This window comes from Anopheles moucheti, chromosome X, assembly GCF_943734755.1.
Source record: "Anopheles moucheti chromosome X, idAnoMoucSN_F20_07, whole genome shotgun sequence".
Taxonomy (NCBI): Eukaryota; Metazoa; Arthropoda; class Insecta; order Diptera; family Culicidae; genus Anopheles; species Anopheles moucheti.
The window spans coordinates 13020157-13042814 of record NC_069142.1 but is presented as its reverse complement, the minus strand read 5'-3'; the positions used below and the strand labels follow the sequence as shown (position 1 = coordinate 13042814).

Here is a 22658-nt window from a genome sequence, read left to right as displayed (position 1 = left end):
ATCCATCCATCCATCTTTTGGCAGCCGGGGCCGCGCGCAACAACAGCAAAACCGAAGCGCAAAAGAGCGAAAGAGTAAAGACACACGCCCGTAGATGAAAATCTGACGAGCGGTAGAGAAGAAAAAAAAGTGCACATACATGCCCACACACACACATACATGCACGGGATGAGAGTGGCTTTCTGCTTTTCTGGGTCCCGAAAACTTCCCGACGTCGCCCGGAGCTTGCCCGGTTTTTTTTTTGGACCATTAATCAAACTGCTGATATTGCAGCTCCTCTTCATTTCGGCGCTTTGGTGGCCATTTATCGGAACGGGTGAACCGCAAAAATGACCCCGTGTACCGGTGCCGTCCCGTTTTGCTTCGTGCCGTCATTGACTTTGGCCATTTTCAAAACATTTCCTTTTTTTTTTCTTTTTTTTTTTTTTGGTTGGTTTTAGGTTGAATGATCGTTTTTAGGACATGGTGCATGGTGGCGGCGTTCCAGTTCGCGACCATGGCTGTGCTAAATCGAATGGCAGAGGCGACCCGTACCATTGTGTGTCCGAGGGCACCACATTAGGCCGGTCCGTAATTATGTCTTGGCCAAGAAACGATTGAATGCATCGGAGAATTGCCTAAAACATAGCATAGCGCTAGATTTGTTGAGTCGTCGCAGGTGCCGTGAGGTGTTTATTGCTGAATTGGTAGCTTTGGAACCGAACATTGGAAGGTATCTACAGAAAGGCTTTGAGAATACTCATATAACTGACTTCGTAAATAGTATAGACGTAACGTAAAGTTGAGGAATTCTATAGACATCCATGAAGATACCCCAAGTTGAACGTTCAAGAATACAGATCGTAAATAGACGAGTGATATTGCGAGTTGTGCAAAACGGCAGACTCCAGTTGAAAAAGTTGAGGAATTCTATAGACATCCATGAACATATCCCAAGTTGAACGTTCAAGAATTCAAAATTCTGAAACATTATTCAGGAATACCAACGAAACTATAAAGAAAACACAGTAGAATGTAAGATAGCAGTGCCTTATACTCGTTATACACATCTTTCAATTGTTCAGAATCACATAATGACAACTTTGGTAGGTGTCGCAATAACTTCAAGTGGGACTTCAACTCCTCAGCCTCATCCTTACAATTACGTATTTTGTACCTCAACCCATTTCTTCAGCTCATCATCCAATATGACAGGATACACTTTCAGAAACGTTCTTTGTTACTTCCAGGATACCATTTGCGCCTTCCGAGCCCTCGTAGTATTTGCCCGGCCGGCATGCGCTTCGAACGACTGCCAACGGCTGACGTAAGTACGGGATCTCGTACCGTTCGAGGCGATGAAAAGAGGAGCGTAAAGTAAACACAGCATCCGAACACAGCCACACACACTCACACATACACACAAAAGATGGAGTTAAAACAGACCGCAGGACAACTACCGAGCATGACTCGGCAACTTGAAGCGGTGCGCCGAAAAGTTCGGAGGTTAAGCTACCAGAGCTCGAGCGTGCGCGCGCGCGCCTGTATGGCGGTTGTGTGACTTTCTGCCTTTCTGCAGAGGGGCCGCGCCTTTTCCCACCAGCCACATTCTCAATCGCTTTTCGTCTGCATCTTGTGCCACAATAAAGGCCATTACGCATATGCGAAAGCAAACCGGTGGAGGTTTTACCCCTCAGGAAAGCTCTGGGCGCTCTTACGTCTACGTGTAATCTCATCCGATGAATCTTCAGAAATTGATCGGCGCACCATCGATACGCCGTACCGGGTGGGCGGGAAGGAGGGAGAGGGGGGGGGGGGGGGGGAGGAGGAACCGAAACGCTAGATGCGGCACTCGGATGCCCGGTGATGACCGTAGATGACCAAGCTATTCGTTCGGCTTTCCCGGCCAGCCTGAACCTATTCGGACCGGGGCCCGCGCTTTCGGCGCGGGCACAAACACACACCACCGATACCATGCACTTACTTGACAGGTTAGCGAAAAAGGGCATCAACCTGGACGGACGGGCCCATGTGCAGCGGCTAGAGGAGGAGGGCAGGCAGCAAAAAGCGGTGGTCAGAAAAGCGGAAGAAAGCAAACCGGCGGCAAATCAAGGCAACGGTTTTGCGTCGGTCCCGTCGGACCGCGACCCGTGGCGCTAGCGATCCGAACCCGGGCGCTCCCTCCGGCATACATACCCGAAGGCGCACACACACACCGGCCCCGAAGGCCCTGTAATTATTTATCAATTTGCTAGACCTAGATCCCAAGACCCCTTTATACACATTTGCGGACCGGAGTCCTTTCGGCGCGCCAAACCCGGACCCCGGGTCCAATGCGCCGGAATTCTCGGACATGGGGGCCCCCGCGCGGCCAGCGGTGTGTTGTTGGTGTTTTGGGAGAATTTTTTCGGGAACGCACAAACAGCGGCTACCTCCAGCCGACTCTGGCTGGGCATTGCCTAGTTGCCGAGCCACCACGATGAACTGGCAGTTTTTCCAACGTTTCATCTTTTCCCTGCGCGCTCTCTAAGCAGCGGTTGCTGCTAGGTTGATGCTCGTTTAGGCGGCATGATGGGAAGCAAAGACCAGCCCCTACACCGTAAGGTTGCGGAGAAGCCGCACCGTGCGCATTTCTATCCTAATTACGGGGCTTACGGAGTCGGAGCTTACGGAGTCGTGACTACTCTTTTGCCCCGGACCAAGGAGCCGCGCGCACACACGCTGGCGCTCGTTTCGGAGTTTTTTTTTTTTTTCATTCGCCGTATGAAAGTTTTACCCCTCGCGCCGCCCTCCTCCATTCTTCTTTTCTTTTCTTTTTTTTTTTTGGTGGGGTGGAGGGCAGCAATGGGTTGGAATTACTGTCGGCATACGGTGGCGGCGGGCGCACAGTCTGTTTAAGTGCTGCTCCAGATCGCATCGTTTGGAGCATCTCCCTTTTTGGTTTTTTGCTGCTGCTTCCCCCCCCCCCCACCTCCCCGCCGCCGCCAATAGTAGATCGCAATCGCAACACTATCGATCGTTTGATCGGGATCCATTTGCTGGCCCGTCGTGCACTTTGGGACCCACTTAAGCGCAGCCACCTACCAACACCCGGGCTACCGGGAACCCCGGGCCCGGGTCGACGATTCCCGCGGTGGCGGATCCATCCAAACCCCTGGCTATCCATTAAACCCATATCGTGGTGCGGGCATATACGGGACGGGGGTCCGGCAACCGTAACTGGTAGCACACCCGTTCTTCACCAATCGATCTATCGATATTTCATACCGCAAAACGAAGCGCGATCAAGCGAACGCGATTTGCCTTTTAGTGCGGCGCCAACTGCTGTTGGGATTAAGTATTTCCCCCCCTGCTCGCTGCTCAAATTGGTGATGAGCTGCAGTTGATAAGGTCTCGAATGTTTCGTGCCGTGTAAGACGGTAAAATGTCTTACTTCATTTGGGTTATGCTTTGAGCTTGTGGAAAGAGCACAAACTTGTACAGGTAGTCTCCTGATATACACTAGCAATGCACACGTTGGGCATCTCGAATTTCCCGAAACAGGTGGTCACCGAAATAAAAGTTATCAAACATAATGCGAATTCGCAGATAAATGAATATTGCAATATCTAAACAAAGTATTCAATGCCCACGAATTCAATGCAATCACTTTGATTAATTTTATAGTAATGTCTAACATTTTACCAAGAATTCTAAAAGCAAGAGAATCACGTATCTCGACTCTATAACTTTCAAGTATAAACAGTTTTCGCACCTGACTTCGACATGCGCAGAATATTGTAATAGTGAAATTAGAATAGAGAGGCCCAACTCGGTGGTGTATTGGTAGCGGCACCGGTCTTCACACGACAGGACTGGTCCAAATCCCATCCGGACCATCAGGACTGATTATCCAACTACGGGAAGAAGCAACTCAAATAATGCCAGCAACGGCCTTAGACTCCTTGAGGTTGTTATGCCGTTAAGGAAGATGAAGAAACTAAGGTAGTAGACCTATTTGAAAATGTCGCATATCTGCGAAACCGCTTGAAACAGATAGTCTACATCTCAGGGATTTAAGGGAGCTAAGGACGTCTAACAATTACAATTTAATCTATGATGTCTATCTGTCTGAAATCTGAATCTATCTGAATCTATGATAATGTTTAACAAAACCACATTACTCAATAAACCTTGCTTACCAGACCTAGTCTTAACACGTGGGACTTGGTGCCGGTTCTGTCGTGTGAAAAGCATGGTGACGTTACCAGGACAGGAATATCTTATGGCAATAAGATGAAATCCCATTTATATAAAATAATTGAATTTTGCTTATTGATTATTTTGAGTAATATTTTGATAAGAAATAACAAAAAAAATGCACCAAATAATTAATTAAACTACAGCGCATTGTCAGTCGATTCATATTCTTGAAGTATTCACTACTCTTCTCTTTGTTTTACAGGTAGTCTTTGAAATACAGTATAACAGCGGACCGAGGAGATTCACGCTGTCAAATTTTTATATTTTCATATATCCACTAGACGTGTGTCATGTTTTAACAAAAAAATATATTACCCGAAAATGGAACAAACTGCTTCTAGATACTCAATAACAATTATAAAAAAATGTGTTAAAGATATGATAACAATTTAAATTTCCATAGTTTTTTAAATATACACCCGTCTTACAAACGCTTTTTTTTAAACTAATTTCGCTTAAAAATACACCCATTTTAAAAGCATTTTACGCACCCATTAACACACTTCTACCATTTCAAAAACCCCCCCCCCATTATAATCTGTCACTAATTTTAAACAGCGAAAGTAAATCAAAATCGTTCCCCCCGTTCGGCACCAAACCAGGCGCGCGCGGGATTTGAACCGCATTTGATGCGCGCTGGTGTTGTGTGTGTGTACCTGAACAAAACAGGTGCATTTACCAATCACTCTACGAACGCACCGTGATGAGGCTGACGTTAGCAAGCAAATAAGAACCGTGTACTTTACGTTATCAGCGCGTATATCCACTCCCGTTAAGGTAGATTACACGAAAACTGCGCAGGTAATGTGGAGCAGGGGCAAAGGAAGATAAAAAAAACTAACCACATTAAAAACACAATTATCCAAAAACCTATTTCGTTACGGTTAGTAATAATAATAATATCGCATTTAAGCGATCGCTTCCCGCACGGTTCGCCCCACACACATTATAAAGGCATTGTTGTTAAATTAAAATTAAATTAATATTTCTTTTCAAAATTAGTTCAACCGATCGTGGCTGAGTCCCATAACAACCTCCGCGCTTACTAGTGTGGTGCATCAACACTCTTTTTTCTTCTTCCTCCCGTCTGTCGTACGACCATACACACGCAACCATGATCTACGCACAATCTCTCCTGTTTATTGTATTTATTGCATTATTTTTTATTTTTTGCTTTCCGTTTCCGTTCTTGGTTGCTGCTGCTGCATGTTGCCTCCGTCCATATTCCGGTAACGCGCTTAGGTCTTCACCTCCCCCCCCCCCCCCCCCCTTCTTCCCCCTCTCCCCCAGCGGCTTGGTTTCGCCTGCAACCACTTAATTTTTATCATCACTTTCATTTCGTCACTTCGGTCGAAATTGTAGCCTATTGAATGATGCGCGCGGCAGTGAAGATGTTGATTATTATACCCGGGCCCCGATCATGTTATTGATGATGATGATGATCACGCTGATGATAGTGATACTGACGGGATGATTGTTATGTTTTCCACAACATAAAGTAAAACAAAATAAACCATAAACGCTTTTGTCGTGGTGACGAAGCAGGGGCTAGGTGTGGTAAAACTGAAGGCACACACATTTGCAGTGCCGCATATGAATGAATCTCGCAACCACCAGCCGTACTTGCACTTGCACTTACGCCACGCTCTGCCAGGTCGTGTGTGTGTGTGCTGTGAGGGTTTTTTTAATAAATTTATTTTATTTTACTTTCTTTCTTTCCCCCACACGCTCCCTACAATGTTTAGCGCTCATTATCGTTGGCACTGGCTGGGGGGGAGGGGAAGGGAGGACCCCGTGGGATGCCCGTGCCGAGAAGGTTTAATCAAGCCATCCATCTTCGGCTCAATCAACGCCTAGCATCACTTCAGAGTGTAATTGCTGTTAAAACTAATCGGTAACTAGTGTTGTGGGGGATTGTGTTTTTTTTTCTTGTTGTGTGTTGTTGTTGTTCGTTTTCTGTTTTGTTTTACCCTGCTTTTCGCCGTCTCCGCACCGGGTATTAAGTGGGTCCCCGGAAGATTGTCGATGTTTTAAGGGCTAGATTGATGCGTTGATAGGTAAACGCTTTACCAACCAATCGAACGGAGTTTATCAATCGCAGTGGCAGAGCAGAACAAACGTCAGTTGCAAGATGCAATCGAACTACCTTCAAACTACTGTTGGATATCTGAACCGCATCGTTGTGCTCCTCTCGCATCATAATGCAGCTCGTGAAAAGTGCAACTTGGCACAGCAACCATCACAAGATTACTAACCTGTATGACAGTGCTTTTACCGGTGATAACAATCTGTTTCTTTTTCCAATCATCAGCCCACTAAGGAGCGGAGGGAGTGGAGGCTGCCCATCACACGATGCCATCTTTTTTCTCCTTTCTTTTATTTCTGTTTGCCAGTAATTTTCACCAAACGCTGCACCCCTCCTGCGGTTCCCGGCCACCTTCTAGGCCACCAGTGCAATGCAAGAGACCCGGTACCGATCATGGAGCGCAAAAGTGTACGCCGCGCGATGGACGTGAAGTAACGACACAACATCAGCAGAAACACAACAGCACGAGCATCAACAACAACAACAACAACAACAAAAACTGGGAGTGAATTTAATTTCATTCGGTACACGGGTATTTCATTTTTATGGATTTTTTATCTTCCCATTTTGTTGCCCCGCACGGGAGATGTTGCGGTGTGAAGTTTACGAGCCGCAGTAGAAGAGAGTCCAACTCCCAACCCCTCACGTTTTGCCACAGAAGTGCGTTGGATCTTGTATTGGGCGAACGCAACACCAGCAACCAAAAAGTACACACGGAAACCAAACGCGGGGAAAACAAAATAAAGCATCGCGCAATTTGAAACCTAAACGATGGGATGATGTCGTCTTTTGTGACTGGATTGTACGGTGGAAATTGGGAACGGCACTCTTGGCTCTTGTCATGAAACCCGGGCGATGGGAGTACCAGCGCACGAGAGACTGTGCAAAAGATCGACAGCCGACGACCACGGCTGTGTCCCACCAAAAAAAGGACGAGGGGGAGGGGAAGGGGAAGAGATGAATGGGCGAGATGGGGGGAAGGGTGGTACAACTAATTTTCACTTGCTGCGTGTGCGCTTATTGCTTGCGCTGATTACAATTTGGTGGAGAGCGCCGAGCACCGAGAAATTGTCCATTTTTTTCCACCCTGCACGAGCGTTACACTCTTCGAGCGACTTTGTGATGGGGGATGATGAGATTTTTCATGGCTCCTTCTTCCTTGCTTCCATCTCGATGTAATCAAAACCGGTGTTTGGTGGATTGACACTTGCCGATGACACTTCAAATAATGTGGCCCACACAGCTATGACGAAGAATTAATCACATCGCCCGAACGAGACCACACGGGGGGGCTCGTCCGGAGAGCGGCATCCGATCTTCTTTGCACCGCGTGGTGATCTTGTTGGAGATCACCGTACGACCTACTTCCGCTGCGAGTGGCCGGAAATAATATGTTTCCACCTTCTTCAATCTTCTTCAAGATCTTGTTGAAACATTCTAAGGACCACCCGGGGTGAAGTGTTGCATCCAGTAGTGCCAAACAATTAGCGCGATCGAAGATCACGGGTGGGCGATCTGAATGCCACAGAACTCCAGGAAAACAGTGACATATGGTCATCAACAATCTTGATCACCTTGCTTCTCTACAGGGTGTTCAATAAGTTGAAAGACTTTTTCAAAATGCGATTAAAAAAAATGTATAATATTGTTTGTTAAAGAATATAAACATATCTTAAGAAAAAAACTCCGTACTTCGTTGCACTCGTTACTCGAGCCAGAAGCAAGCGGCACGAACAGGACTTGCTTGGGAATTTTGTCCTGAGATTTGAGAATTACCTCCTTGAACTTGTCCAAATCGTTGTCCACGTATTCTTTGTGAATTGACATCACACAGAAGCAAGTTCAAACAGGATTAGAATCCGGATAGCTGAGAGTCCCCAGAGTTTTGCCCAAAATGTTTGGACCTCCGTGATAAATTCTGAGGGCTGATCTGATGATGAATTCTTGAACTTTATGAATGAATTTGGATCTCTACGCCAAAAATTCATGAATCTTCGACCATTCCTACACCAAAGATCTTGCCAACTTCCCCCCCCCCCCCCCCCCCCCCTACCCCTTCCTCAGCCAGATGTCGAAAATTTACCCAACTACCATTCCGCTTTTGATCTCCAAGGGACATGATCCACTTTGATGATTCATAATTCTTTGGAGAGCCGATTCCTGTTTTGAATGTCTCCTCACTAAAGATTCATATAGAAGTTAACGAGTCTGCACACTCTGGTGGTTGCTTATCGACTAAAGTTTTATTATAAAAGACACGCACCTTATACCTAACGAGAACTAATACATAGATAAAATACTTAATACTAACATAATACTATTCGATCGTATGCGATGCGGTAACTACCCCATCCTTAAGTGTTGATTCTCCAGGATCAACTTTGATAATTATCGCCTTATTTCTACAATTCATATATGCTTTACATTTCATTTCATAACGTCATATTTGTACATTCCGGATATTCGTTTTATGAATCACATGATTCTGTTCGTTTTTCGCAGTTACTCGCGTATTTGTGATAACATTTGTTTTTCGAAATAGCGGTTTTTGTTTACCTTTAAATATTTTGTCTTTAACAAATATTTCTTGGCCCACCCTTAGCTCTGGAGGTGCCCTTCTGCCTTTGTTGTGATGTTTCTGTTGCTTCTCTTGAGCTTCTTTCAGCTGAACTATCACTACATCGTACACTTTTTGTCGCACTGTTTCGATGTCTTCCACTGTAGTGGGATTATGAGAAATTCCTAAAAGAATTTCTTTTGGTGTTTTTTTCGTAACACTGTGGATTGTGTCGTTGTACTTTCCAATCACAATTGCCATCCTCCTCTTTGTCGAGTAATTGGGTTGAACAAGCTTTTCTATGCGGTACATCTCAGTTATCGTTGAATGGAACCTTTCCACCTGACCATTGACCTCTGATTTATTACTTGGCGTAATATAGGCTCTTATGTTTAAGTCCAGCATAATTCCTCGTATTTCCGTTGATAGAAAAGACTTCTCGTTATCGGTGACAATCATTGACGGTATGAGATACGATGTAATGGTTTTTTCGAACGCTTTTCGAATATCTACAATTTGTCTTGATTTTATAGGTAACATTCTTCCAAATTTCGAAAATTTGTCAATACTTGAAAGGAAGCTTTCCCCATCTATCTGGTAGATGTCTACGTGGAGTATTTCGAAGGGGTGTTTCGGTATAGGCGTTTCTTGTAAGTGTATTTTGAATGGGTGTCGATCGTATTTGCACGTATTACATGCATCGCATGTTTTAATGTAGTTTCTGACCTTTTCGGTTATCTTCGGAAAATAATACTTCCTTAATATCTGTCTCTTATTCTCATCAATGCCTCTATGGGCTCTTTCGTGTTCGTTTTTTATAATTTCTTCTTGTTCTTCAACGTCCCTAACATCATTAAGAATATTCTGTGTGAACCTGATCTTGTACGTTTTTGATGAACTATAATAATCTTGGTACATTCTTTGAAAATCGCCCATGATTTTTTCTGTTGTGTGTAATCCCGTCAATTTGTTTGGAACAAAAAGTTGATTGAAAATACTATGTAGCACTTGCTCTGAATACTGTCGTCTTTTAACGATTATTTTTTTATAGCCGGGAAAAGGATTTGAAAAAATAGTATCTTCATTATCATCCGTCTCAATAACAATTTGCAATTTGAAAGCGTTGAGAGGAGCTTCAGTGCATTTGATAAGATCTGAAGGATCTTCATCGGCAGAATGCCGAGTTGGAGTAAGGGAGAAAATCTGTACGCGACTAAGCGCATCAGCTACAACGTTGTTCTTTCCTGGAGTATACACCATTTCATAGTCGTGTTCCTCCAAATAAGATTTCCAACGTTTTAGTTTAGTGTTAATGTTTTTAGGCGACAAGGAAAACGTTAAAGGTTGATGGTCAGTAATAATTTTAAATTTTTGCCCGTAGATATAGTTGCGAAAAATTTTAAGAGACCAGTAGATAGCCAACATTTCTTTTTCAGTTGCTGAAAAATTTTCTTCTCTTTTGTTTAAGGTTCGTGAAGCGAAATGTATCGGTTTATCTTTTCCGATTTCTCCTTGACTGAGCACTGCTCCTATGGCGTGGTTAGATGCATCAGTTGTTATAAGGAAAGGCTTGTTGAAATCCGGGTAGGAAAGAATATCGTTTCCAGATAGAATTAGTTTCATGCTTTCGAAACATTTTGTTTCTGCAGAGGTTAATTGAATTAGTTTGGAATCATTAGTAAGGCCTCTAAGTAGATTGGTTAAAGGCTTGGTTAGGTTAGCGTAGCCTTTAACAAACCTTCTATAGTATCCAACCATACCTAAGAAACTTCTTAGCTGCTTTACGTTTTTTGGTTGAGGCCATTTACGTATCGTTGCGATTTTTTCCTCGTTTGGTTTTATACCGTTTGACGTGATTACGTATCCGAGAAATTCGACGGATTTACAGAGGAATTTAGATTTTTCTAGTTGGACTTTGAGATTAGCTTTTTTCAATGTAGACAAAATTAAATTTAAATTATTTATGTGATCAGCCAAATCTTTACCACAAACTACTAAATCGTCCATGTATACGTAGCAAATTTTACCAATGTACTCCCGGAAAATATCGTCTATCGCACGTTGAAAAATTGCCGGCGCATTCTTTAAGCCAAACGGCATTCGCAAAAACTCATATTTTCCGTTATTGACCGAAAATGCAGTTTTTTCTACGTCAGTTTCGTTTACTTTAATCTGGTGAAAACCAGAGGCCAGGTCCAATGTAGTAAAGTATGTGTTTCCACCTAATTGGTCGAGAATATTTTGAATTTCCGGCATAGGATATTTTTCCGAGACTGTTTTTTGGTTTAGTTTACGGTAATCTACGACGAGTCTAAACTTTTGTTCACCGGAATGGTCAGCTTTTTTAGGAACAATCCAAAGAGGAGAATTCCAAGCAGAACGCGATGCTCGAATAATACCATCATCCAATAGCTTTGAGATTTGTTTTTCTACTTCGTTTTTGTACGCAATAGGATAGGGATAACTTTTTTGGTAAACAGGAGCATCATCGGTTGTCTGTATCCTACATTCGACATTTGTTGTGCAAGTAAGCTTTGAATCTTGTGCATGGAAGATATTACTGTGTGAGTTAAGGATCGGAATGAGAGAATTTCGCTCTTCAATCGAAAGGTAAGGTAGTTGAATTTTGGATTCGATATTGAGAACCTGATGAACTCTTCTTTTATCTGTTTGGGTATTCTCGCCCGTTGCGTGAAATTTTAGTGGTATGTGGTAGATTCTGTTATTTGCGTTTGTAATTTCTATTCTTCGGTAACGTGTAATGAGATTAAATTCTTTCGCGAATAATATCTCGGTACCAATTATTCCATCGAAAAAATCGTGGTAATCGTAAATATGAAACACAAATTCTCTTTCTAACACTGGTGAAAATAATTTCAAAGCCACAACTTCTGATGATACTAACGTACCGACAACACTTTGAAACGATTTCGGTTCGATTTCAAAAATGTTGTTACCTGAACTATAAGCCCATTTTTTTGATATAATGTTGGTATTTGCTCCACTGTCGACCAATAATCTTATTTTGCCGCATGAAACTGGGACTTCAATGTATGGAAGCTGCGGCACGATATTCTCTACGAATACGGTGTCTCTGTACTCGTGCCCATCCCAAAAAAATTTGAGCTACATTGTGCCTCATTATCTTGATATGCGTTTACTTGTGTCGACTTTTTGGGAGCGTGTGTTGATCTTGATCGCATAGAATGATCAACCTCCATGGGTTCTGATGAACGTGTCTCTCTTTGTGGCTGTGTCTGATAACGGTAATTTCTCTTCGCTTCTGGTTTAACAGAATACTCCATTTTTTTAAATCCGTTCTGGCCAAGCTTATCTTTTTTTAGCTTTTGAAATTCCAAACAAAGTTGGTATGCCTTATTTAAGCTATCAGGAGCTGCAGTCTTAACCAAAATTCCGAGTTCATTATTTAATCCTCGAATAAAACTATCTACAGCTTTTTCTTTAAAATATTCCACAAAACCATTTCCTAATTCTATATATTTTTCACTATTTTTAATATATGCTATTATTAACGATAAGAGTTCATTTGTTCTATTGTAGTATTGCTCAAGAGTTTCGCTGTATTTTTGTTTAATTACTGTTAAATCGTAATCGAGAGTTTTGAGGTTACGTTGATCACGGAAATTTTTTTTAAGAGTTTCTTTTGTACTCTCCCAGTCAAATCCTACGTGGTTTGCGTTGAGAACGTCAGACGCTTCGCCAACAATCTTTCTTCGCACAATTCGCATTATAATTCCCATCTGCGTGGGACAATTGGCGAACGATGCATAAAAATGAAAAATGCCTTCAACATCATCAAGCCAAGTATTAAGGCCTTTAGGGTTACCATTATATTCCGGTAACATTTTTAGAATATCGGGCACTTTGCCCATTTCTAGAAACATCTTCATCTCTTCCATTTTTGTTTCCATTTCTCCTGGTTTTTGCGATCACTATCACTGTTTTTTTTTTTCACTATACTTACACGTACAGGAAACAGTTAGATCTCCAGGATACTGTGAGAGTCGATTTTATTTTTTTGGATATCGGTCTTCCGAAGAGAAATCAGCGCACCTAATCGCGCTACAACACCGCAAATCAACGACACGTTCGATGATAGCTCTTGGGCTGGATGCTGTATTCTCAGAAAAGAGACAGCTAAAGGTGGCTTCGCTCTGAGAGTTTATACAGTTGCTAATCACTCTTCTTGATTCGGGCGCCAGTTAACGAGTCTGCACACTCTGGTGGTTGCTTATCGACTAAAGTTTTATTATAAAAGACACGCACCTTATACCTAACGAGAACTAATACATAGATAAAATACTTAATACTAACATAATACTATTCGATCGTATGCGATGCGGTAACTTAGATAACTCTTCTTAAGAGATATATTAAGCACAGTACTGCAATGTAGTATAATTCAATCTGTTACATGCTACAGATTACTGAAATAAACAAGAATAATGTGGCGTACTTACCGTGAGCATGTCCTCATTGTAGTAGAAATGGCGTGGATCGTGTCGCTCCATCGCTGGGCACCTGGGGTTAGGCAGCTTTTCGCCGCTCCACCCGGTATAAGTATGACTCACACTTTGGACACTCCCAGAGGTAGCTCCACCAAACACACAAACGTCACCACTAAAGATACAAAAATCACTGGGACAAAGACACTTCACACGCCACTGTACGGCAACAATAACGTAACAATAGTTCCACCAAGCCCGCTACAAACCGATACTAATCGATGACAGCCGTGTAATATTCAAACGCTTGGCAAGGATACATGGCTCCAGGACAACATGGTGGTCCGGCAATCCATTGTAACGCATCTTTGCGTTGGGGCTCATTCACAAATCGCTGACTTTTGCTCCTCGATCGGGGACCTTTTGCTCTTTAGCCGGTCATATGACTATTCATGTGCACAGTTGCACAGCCCTTCAGCTGCTCATAATTAAACAACCATCGGTGTACTGACACCGGGGCGGCTGCATAACCCGTCAGCGGGCCCTTCCCCCAGCTGCCGGTGTGTGTGTGTGGGTGCCGTAGTTCCGAAACTTTTGAACCTTGGTCGGGCGCGTACCGGTCGCTTATTTAGCAGCATGAGTCTTCAAAAGTGCCACCAAAACTGAAGGACCCCTAGACCCGGGGGTGCTTTGAGCTTTGATTTTGATGGACGTGGAGCAAGCAGAATGGTTGATGGACGATAAACTTTGTATGCAGGATCACACGAGGATCTAGCCGCCCCGGGTCTTGCTCCTGTTACCCACCGCCAGTGTCCCGCGAAAGGGTGCGCAACTCCTCCTCGTGGGGTTTTATTGTTAAAGGAACTCGGACACAAGCAACAAAAAAAAAAGAACTGGAGCTTTGGGATCGTTTTTTGGGGGAGCCCAGTAGCAAAACCACGTTGCACATACACGCCCGATGGTTTTTGTATCCAAGCGCCAACTAATGGTGCTTTGTTTCGCCATTACCTAGGCCTACCCGAAAAAACCCGTAGACGCGTGAGCATCATCCATCTGCCCGATCGCGCCAGCTAGAAGGCTAGGCCTTCGTCCGCGTGTAGGCGTGGTAGAGAACACGTCCGCTCCCGAGCACTGATGCCTTCACACGTTTTAGCGGGGGGGGGGGCGAATCCAGCTTAATTCGCGGGGTGGTGTGACCTGCCTGGGGGTTGGAGTGTTGCAGCTTCGGATGAAGCACCGGGTAGTGCGAGTGAGCGAACTAGTGCTGAGCTGCGTAACACAGAACCAAACGGCCAGTCCCAGACGGCCAAGTCAATATTTGGATATCGAACTCACGGTCTTGGGAAGGTACCTTACCTATTTGCGGGCACTAGCCTAAATGACCCCGGGGATAGATGGAGGTACCGCTGCCACTAGATTCCTACCGTTCGAGCGTGTCCGAACAGACTGCCGAGCTCGCACAGCATGGGCCGTACGTGTTTGCTGCGAAACAAAAGTAAACAAATAAATATTTAATAAAGCCGTATCGCATCATATCGGTGTACTGTGCGCGTACTGCAGTTGGACGTAGAGCGTCGGACGACCGATCATTTGAAATGGAAAATACCCCCGCGGGTTCGGTTTGTCCTACACCTTACCTTTTTATCTCCGTCCCTGCCGGGTAGCATCACACGGTACGATGAGACGGCGTTCTTTGAGGTCTGAAATTTGCACACCTCGCGACACCTCTAAGCGACAGCAAACCGAGCGCGTCATTCAATGTATATATTCCGTGCTGATTTACCGATCGCACCATAGCGCACACGTTTGTTAACTGCATTGCTTTATGTATATTGATTGTTATGTTTATTTTTAGAAGGAGAAATCACTTTGCTACTGGATACAAACAATGCTAATACACGAGACAAGAGCCACACTCCATTAGCACTCATTAAAGGTAAACAAAATTCATCTTACGTACAGCACCACTACGAACTGTCACATTTGACAGCAACCCAGTTCGGACAGATCACACTAATCGGAACACTTATGCGACGATCAATTCACGGGGCGATATTCTATGTTTCAGTGGATTTTGTGTAATTTATTTTAATTGAGAATATAATCATCGTAAAGTTATGGTTCGTTTCAACCGCTTTCTCGCTTACGTTTAGAAGGTTGGGAGGTTCCATAAATATATGTAAATGTATATATATATACTTCGTAATGATTCGTTCTTATCTAAATATAACGTTTTGTTTTGCTCTGTACATTATTCATTTTTGTTTTACTTAAATGAACGGTGCCCGTTCGCATTTTTTTGTTCTTGCCTTTAGCTTGTTTCTGGGTCTTCTCCGTCCATCACTGTTTCTTTGGAAAAACAAACCATCAGAATATCTGAGCGTGTTTCTAACTATTCATCCCGGTACGGTCACAAAGCTGCTTGTTTCACTATTTTATTATCTTTATTTTTCATTATTATTCGTTACATGCCCAAAACTACACATTTGCAGACGAACCACCGTGGTATGAATTCAAAAATTTGCACTGAGATTTTATCGCATTACCCTTTTTTTAGACATGCTATGTGTGTGGGTGTATTCCCATGCTTCGTTCCTTTCGTTGCTAAAATGTTCCACACCAAGAGAGGTTTTTAATTTTAATTCACTTTCGCTATCCCGATAATCACTTGCTTTGCTCTGCTATCTTTAAGCCCTATTAGCCGCACTGTACAATATTTATCTACATTTACACAATTATACACCTGGACAGCATGCAGCATGGTTTCCTTTTAGTCCAGGAATGAACACACATAGCTCGAAATAAAATAAAACGTATCTTTGTTGCCTACTTTTTACACGCAGTTTAATGGGAGCAAATGGGAGAACAATGTTATTGAAGCTCGTCCAGCGACTTATCATGCACTATTGTCTGTGCCACTTTCGAAATACGATGTTGGTAAATTTGCAAATACTTCAAAAAAGATTTTGATGAAAACATGTTGCAAGCTAGTCACATAACGTTAAGAAGGTGCAGTCATGAAGCGTTGTACTATATGAACTTCAGTGTATTGTGAATATGAGGCAAGCGAGAACTCGAAGCAACATTTGGCCAGTGTGTCGAAAGTAACTCTCCATTGATTTACGACATTTCGCAAGATGAAGCCTGAGTATGTTCAAAAATCACCACTCAAAACGATGTACCTGAGGAGATCATGCGACAGTCTTGCAATATTTTGAACGAAGGTAATGTATCTGGCCGGACCTTCAGCTGTCACTAAAGACTATCTCTGAAGGACATAATAACAAGTGTCCGAATATTACTATTACATTATTAGCAATACTATAGCACATTTGAAGAACTATGGTAGCCGTCCCGTCAATGTAGGGTCTACGCTAAAGATTAACACAGGTCTCTTCTGTATCTCCTTGAACATAATTTCAAAAGACTACATTAAATTGTAAAAATCTCAGCAGTTGCTCGGAGCTCACAAAGAGTCTCTAGGATCTCTACCTTGTTTCAAGAGGTTAATCGCAACGAATCTTTCGCTAAGGGATCGCATCACAACGCTATCAATCTGGGGTATTTCACTGGCTTAAGTAGTACAGAGTAAACTGAAGGAAAGAACACATATCCGGTCAGGTTTGGTCGGACTTACTTGAACAGTGTGTTCGCGTTGGTCGTCGCCGCTCCGGTGTTCGGTTGCTGCGATGTAAGGTTGAGCTGAAGTTGATGTTGAAGTTGCTGCTGATGTTGGTGGTGATGTTGTTGATTGAGAAGCTGTTGCTGCTGCTGCTGGTGTTGCTGCTGCTGTGGCTGGTGATGAAGGTGATGATTATGCTGCTGATGTTGTTGCTGCTGCTGATGCTGGTGATGCTGATGCAGCGAATAGTTGCTCATCATCATGTTGTAGGTGGAGGCGAGATGGGACGACGCAGAGTTGGTTACGCCCGCGGATGGATGTGCATGGTGCTGACCCGCCGCGGAATGTTCCTGCTCGTAGGGCGAAATGCTTCCATAGGAGGCGGTTGGCATACCACCACCGGCTTTCATTGCCGCATACGGATGGTATGGATGGTGGGATGACGGTTCGCTGGCCAACGAATGGTACAGCTGGGCACCGTGAGGTAGTACGTGGTTGTTGAGGGTGTTGGTGTTGCTGGAGCTGTTGTTGCCACTACTGCCACTCCCCGCTGCTGCAGGAGCGGCGGTAGAAGGTCCGGTTGTGGAGCCACCTTCGACACGGCTACCACCGAGCCCATGTCCGTTGGCGTACTCTTCCAGCTTCACCAGACTGTTGCTGAGTTCGGCGATGGCACTGCTGCTACTGCTGCTACTGCTGGTGTTTGTGGTACTACTGCTATTGTTCGTGGCGGTGTTGCTGCTACTATTGCTACTATTGCCCGCATTACTTCCCCCGGTACGATGCGTAACGGATGATTTCTCACAGCTCAGCGAGGTAGAAGACATACTAGATAGGGTGGCATTACTCACGCCCGCTAGCCGCAAGTTGTTCCCTCCGTGACTGCCATGTCCACCGAAGTTACCGCTGCCGACGTCACAGTAGCTGGGGAAATGACTTTTCCCGGACGATCCACCCGTACCAACGTCGGCACTCGCCTGGAAGAATGGACTCTGGAAGTACGACGCATGGTGATGGGCCGCGACGTGATGATGGTGGTGGTGGTAGTTCTGGTAGGCGGCAGCAGCTGCTGCAGCAGCGGCTGCTGCAGCGGCCGCCGCTGCCGTCGCAGAGGTCGGCGAATTGCCCGTTGGCGGTGGCGTCAGGACATTCAACGCGCCAGCACCATACTCCGACTTGATCTCAGGTACGCGTATATTGGCGTTTATGTCCTCTAGCATGGCGGACGACTGGCTGTGATGGTGATGTTGCGGCAGCTGCTGCGTTTGCTGCTCGAGGCTGCTGTCTGCTGATGTGTCTTCCTCCCGTCGAGAATCTTCCCTGCCGGACATTTTCAGCCGCTTGGACGATGTCAGTTTGCTCAGAGAAGAACCGGACGGAAGCTTCCTCGATACTACCGGTGTTGACGGTTCGAGTCCCTTCATTTTCGTTTCCTCCCGGCGCTGCTTCGCCTCTTCCAGCTTTTCCGAGCGTTTCGCTATCTTTTTCGCCTTGTTTTCGTGCGTCTTGACGTGCTTGGCGAGATGGTCACTGCGCATAAACTTCTTGCTACAGATCGTACAGGTGAAGCGCTTTTCGCCCGTGTGCGTACGGAAGTGGCGCTGCAGCTCATCCGAACGCGTGAAACGTTTGCCGCAGAACAGCCACTTGCACTGGAACGGCCGTTCTCCGGTGTGCCAGCGTAGGTGCGCCTTCAGATGACTCGTTTTGCCGTAGATCTTCTCGCATCCCGGTATGTGGCAGATGTGCTGCCGTTTGCCTTTCTCGTCCGGACCGACTACTGGTGGCAGCCCGGACAGCTCGTTGATGCAGTTTGGACATGTGCAGCGGGCGCAACGGCGCTGTGCCTGCGTCTGATGCGAGTACTCCTCCAGCTTCAACCCGTACGCGTCCGCACCGTGCCAGCCGGCCGCCGTACCGTACATCGTTTCCTGCGCAAACCACGGACTGGTCGCCATGCTGACGTTATTGTAATAGCTGGCAGGGCTGTACGACGCATACGACGGATAATGCATCGCTTGAGGTCTATACAGAGACGGCACAGGAAATATAAAGAGGAGTAGCACAATCAAAAAAATAGTTCGTTCACATTCGTTCGTGACATGGAGATGGATATTTATGGCTATTGAAGGCAAAGGATATTGAGGAAGATATTAAGAGCAGAGATATTTCAAAACCAACTTACCTTGCGGTCATCTCAAGCGCACTGGACTGCTGCACCATACCGAAGCCGTATGAAGCGGCCGCACTGGAAGCGGCTGCTGCAGCTGCTGCGGCCACCGTTACGTCCGGACTGGCAGTGTTTGAGCCTCCTCCTCCACCACCAACGGGACCACATCCAGCGGTACCGAGGGCGACGGACGACCCGTGGTTCCCGGGGCCACCGACGGTACTGAAACTGCTGCTGTTGCTTGCGGCTCCACTGGACGAAGCGATAGACTGGGTTGGCGATAGCCCTGCCGAGCCCACGGACGCCACCGACCCGAGGCTACTCACCGACGGTGGTTGTGGGGGATACTGATATGGCAGGATATTCAAAGCTGACAGCTGCAAGTGAGGTTGGAGACAATTGCGGAGACTATTAGTACCGAAAGATCTCCAAGTTAAAGCTATTCGACGACTCCCAGGGATTTACAACTTACCTGACTTTGCGTTGTACCGTTGTTCCACTGATGATTGTGATACTGCGTCATAAAACTAGGTGAAGCCATCATTTTGTGGCCGTGGGCACAAGTTTTTAACGTGGGATATATCGTATCCCGGGGCCCAACACTTGGCTACGTCGATGGCGCTGGGAGGCTTCCGCACAGGGAATAGCGAACTCTCAGAATCTTGACCTTTCGGATTCCAGAACCGCCACTTTGGCACTATACCGCGCATAGAATTGACACTGATCGAACCACCTCCGCAAAACACATTGTTTCCATCAGTTCTAGTGATCAACACCCACACTGCCGATGGTACACATGAGGGATTCCTTTATTGGAGAATCTCCGAAGAATAACCCGTTGGTGGATGCAAAGTTTGATTGTGGATGAAGGGGTTATAATTAAATCCTTTTTGTTCACGACCGCGGAGACACTTCTCGGTACTGTAAACACTTAAGCGCCTGCAAAGAAGGTCGTTGCGGACTACGTCTCAACTTCAAACCGTATTGCACGTCGTTTTTTTATTGGGGACTTCCTTCAAAGGATACGGAAGTTCACACGTACGCATATAACACACTCACAGGTACATCGATGCACAGAGATTTACACGTGCATACACACATATATATATACACACACGTACAAATTTCATAAGAACCAAACGGAACCGGAACTGGAGCACACGGACGGAAGAGCAGTACGCTAGGTAACGTGGAGACCCCGCACACACAAAAAGCAGCAATAACAACAACAAAAACGGGCAATCCCGAAGCGATCCGCCGTTCGATGGTCCAAACAAAACCGGCGGGCGAAATTTGCACGAAACTTCCGACGACACAAGGGGCCACAAGGGTTTTTCCAACGCTGCTGCCGTTTGGAGCTGGTGCGATATTTTGTGACCTGCCTCGCGGAGCGGTTGAAGCCGAAATTAACCACTTCTAAACACTATTATTAAGGCCTCACTGAACGGCGTTCATTAGTTGCTGCTGCCGGTACCCTTCTCGCTCGCTCGTTCGCTCTCTGTCACGCTGCACATCCTCCGCGTGATCTCTCGCTGCCCGTGCTCTCGGCCAGCTATCCAAAAACCCACGGGCTTTTTGCCCCTCTCACTTCCTCGCACACACACACGCACGCACGCGGATCGGTTGTGCCCTTCTTTCTACCTGCTCGTTCCCTTCGCTCCAGCAGGCGGCTCTTTCTCGCGTTCGCGTACCGCGGGCAACCGGGAGTTCGGCAACGCTTCGGTATCGCTTCGTGCGTGCAGCGCGTCCGTGTCTCGCGTGCGCACACCCTAAATCCTGCCACCGTCCTGCTTCTATCTCTTTTCGACTGCCGAACACACACGCACACACCGTGAAGCGCACTGGTTGGGGATACGTACCGGTGTGTATATCGCCACACACACACCTTTCTTGAACCCCGCTCGCGAGCCAATATAACTGCGTGGCATGAAGGAGAGGACGCAGATTTACTGCGAGATTGGAGCGCGCTTTTGGACAGAGTTTGTTGTGTATGTGTGTTTTTTTTTATTTAGCGTTGCCTACAACAGAGCCCAAATCAAAAATCAACACCTCCTCCTTCTTATGGGGCCACCACCACGGCGAGGTGGAGAGGTAGAGCACTTCTGCTAATGTTGAGGCGGGCGTTGAAAAGGCGTTGCACACGCACTACGTATACTCCCTTTCTTTGTCGCTCTTCAACACGGAATCTCACTTTTACGCACACGGGAACACATATACATGAGGGGGTCCTTTTGGAGCTGCAATCACTGGCGATTTTTTTTTCGCCAACTCGCTTACTTTGTTCGACAAGGCGACGAGTGTGTCGATCAACGCGCACTGATCAGGACATAATACAGGTACGCATGCACAAAGGATAACACGTCGCACAGGACCGGGTGAGTGACGTTTGATAGTTGATTTGATACTGTTTGGTGATCGTTGTTTACGGCCAACTCTGTTGCTGTACACTGCTGCTCACATAGGTAACCAAGGAAAGTAAGTTGAAGAATTCTCAGGAAAATAAACTAAAGTCCTTGGACGATATTCTGGACTCGGTGTAATTCCACTTGCTGTATGCTTGTATAACGCAAAAAAGACTTTCTTTGGAATTGTACTGATAACATGGCTTATCTACAGTGCATGGCTCTGTGACCTTAATTCCATTGTTGATATCCGTGGTTTTTTTTTTCGCCGTATTCTTGAGTTCCTCTTTATCACTTTGTACTTTTTTTTTCCTCCACACTACTCCTGGACCGTACTCAGTAGTTGAATACGGAGTATCTTTCCTTCGCAGCGCTCTCGCTTCCTCCACCTTACTAGGAGTTCAATTCGTTCGCCACGGTGTACTCTTTCCTGCCTGGTGGACCCTTTGGGGTGCACAGTGGGGTTATTTTTGTTGTTGTTGAGGGGGGACACCTCTTAAAGGGAAGTGGTGCCAACAGTGGAAGCTAAGCGTAGAGAAGAACCACACCGCCCAAGCGCAAGGACGGAGCGTTCGCTCGAGTATATGGAAACTGGGCAAGCGAAACCAACGACGGGCACGTTTCGACTAATTATAGGTTTGCTAGCGTAAAACGCTTTTCTCCATCCGGCTGACGAATTTCAACTGAGGAAGGTTCGGGATTTTGGATTTTTTTTTCCTTCTTCTTTTTTTTGTTTCGTTGCCAAAACCGAACGGTCGGAGCAAGGGGACAGATCGTTAGCCCGAGGGTTGCGCTCCGGTAGCGGAAGCGAGACAGCGCGACCGGGCACGTCAGTGAGATATGTGTGTGCCTGGGAGTTAGCCCGGCGATGCCAGGGATATATCGTTTGATCCGGTTCGGGCGACCGAGTGCGTTGGTGCGAGCGAGCAAGTGACTGAGATGAAACACACGAGAGTGGCGGGCGTGAGCAGTACCGTCGTGTTCATCTCTATTGCACACGCGGAGTGGTCGCGAGCCTGCGAGGGAAAAGGGGACGGCAATTATCAGCTTGTCTCGAAGCGTACGGATAAACTAGGCTAAAGAGGTGCCGCTTGCCCTCCACGCGAGAGCGAGAAAGCACTAAGCTCTTCTAGC

At 45.8% G+C, this 22658-nt stretch overlaps 1 protein-coding gene across 1 annotated transcript; it reads right to left on the bottom strand.

Moving 5' to 3' along the window:
• Nucleotides 1-15413: 15413 nt before the first annotated feature.
• LOC128306365 (transcription factor btd) lies at nt 15414-21293 on the bottom strand. The gene is made up of 3 exons (XM_053043854.1): nt 19595-21293; nt 19138-19499; nt 15414-18977 (listed from the first exon to the last, which is right to left on the bottom strand). The coding sequence occupies exons 1-3, from the start codon at nt 19664-19666 to the stop codon at nt 16964-16966; spliced, it is 2448 nt and encodes an 815-aa protein (XP_052899814.1). The 5' UTR covers nt 19667-21293; the 3' UTR covers nt 15414-16963.
• Nucleotides 21294-22658: the final 1365 nt, after the last annotated feature.

What these genes read in the sequence shown, in the direction of transcription:
- LOC128306365 (XM_053043854.1), bottom strand. Translation starts at nt 19,666, where the DNA reads ATGATGGCTTCACCTAGTTTTATGACGCAGTATCACAATCATCAGTGG. An exon ending in ACGGTACAACGCAAAGTCAG is followed by an intron (nt 19,500 to 19,594) that starts GTAAGTTGTAAA and finishes CCTCACTTGCAG; the next exon opens with CTGTCAGCTTTGAATATCCT. An exon ending in GCGCTTGAGATGACCGCAAG is followed by an intron (nt 18,978 to 19,137) that starts GTAAGTTGGTTT and finishes GTCTCTGTATAG; the next exon opens with ACCTCAAGCGATGCATTATC.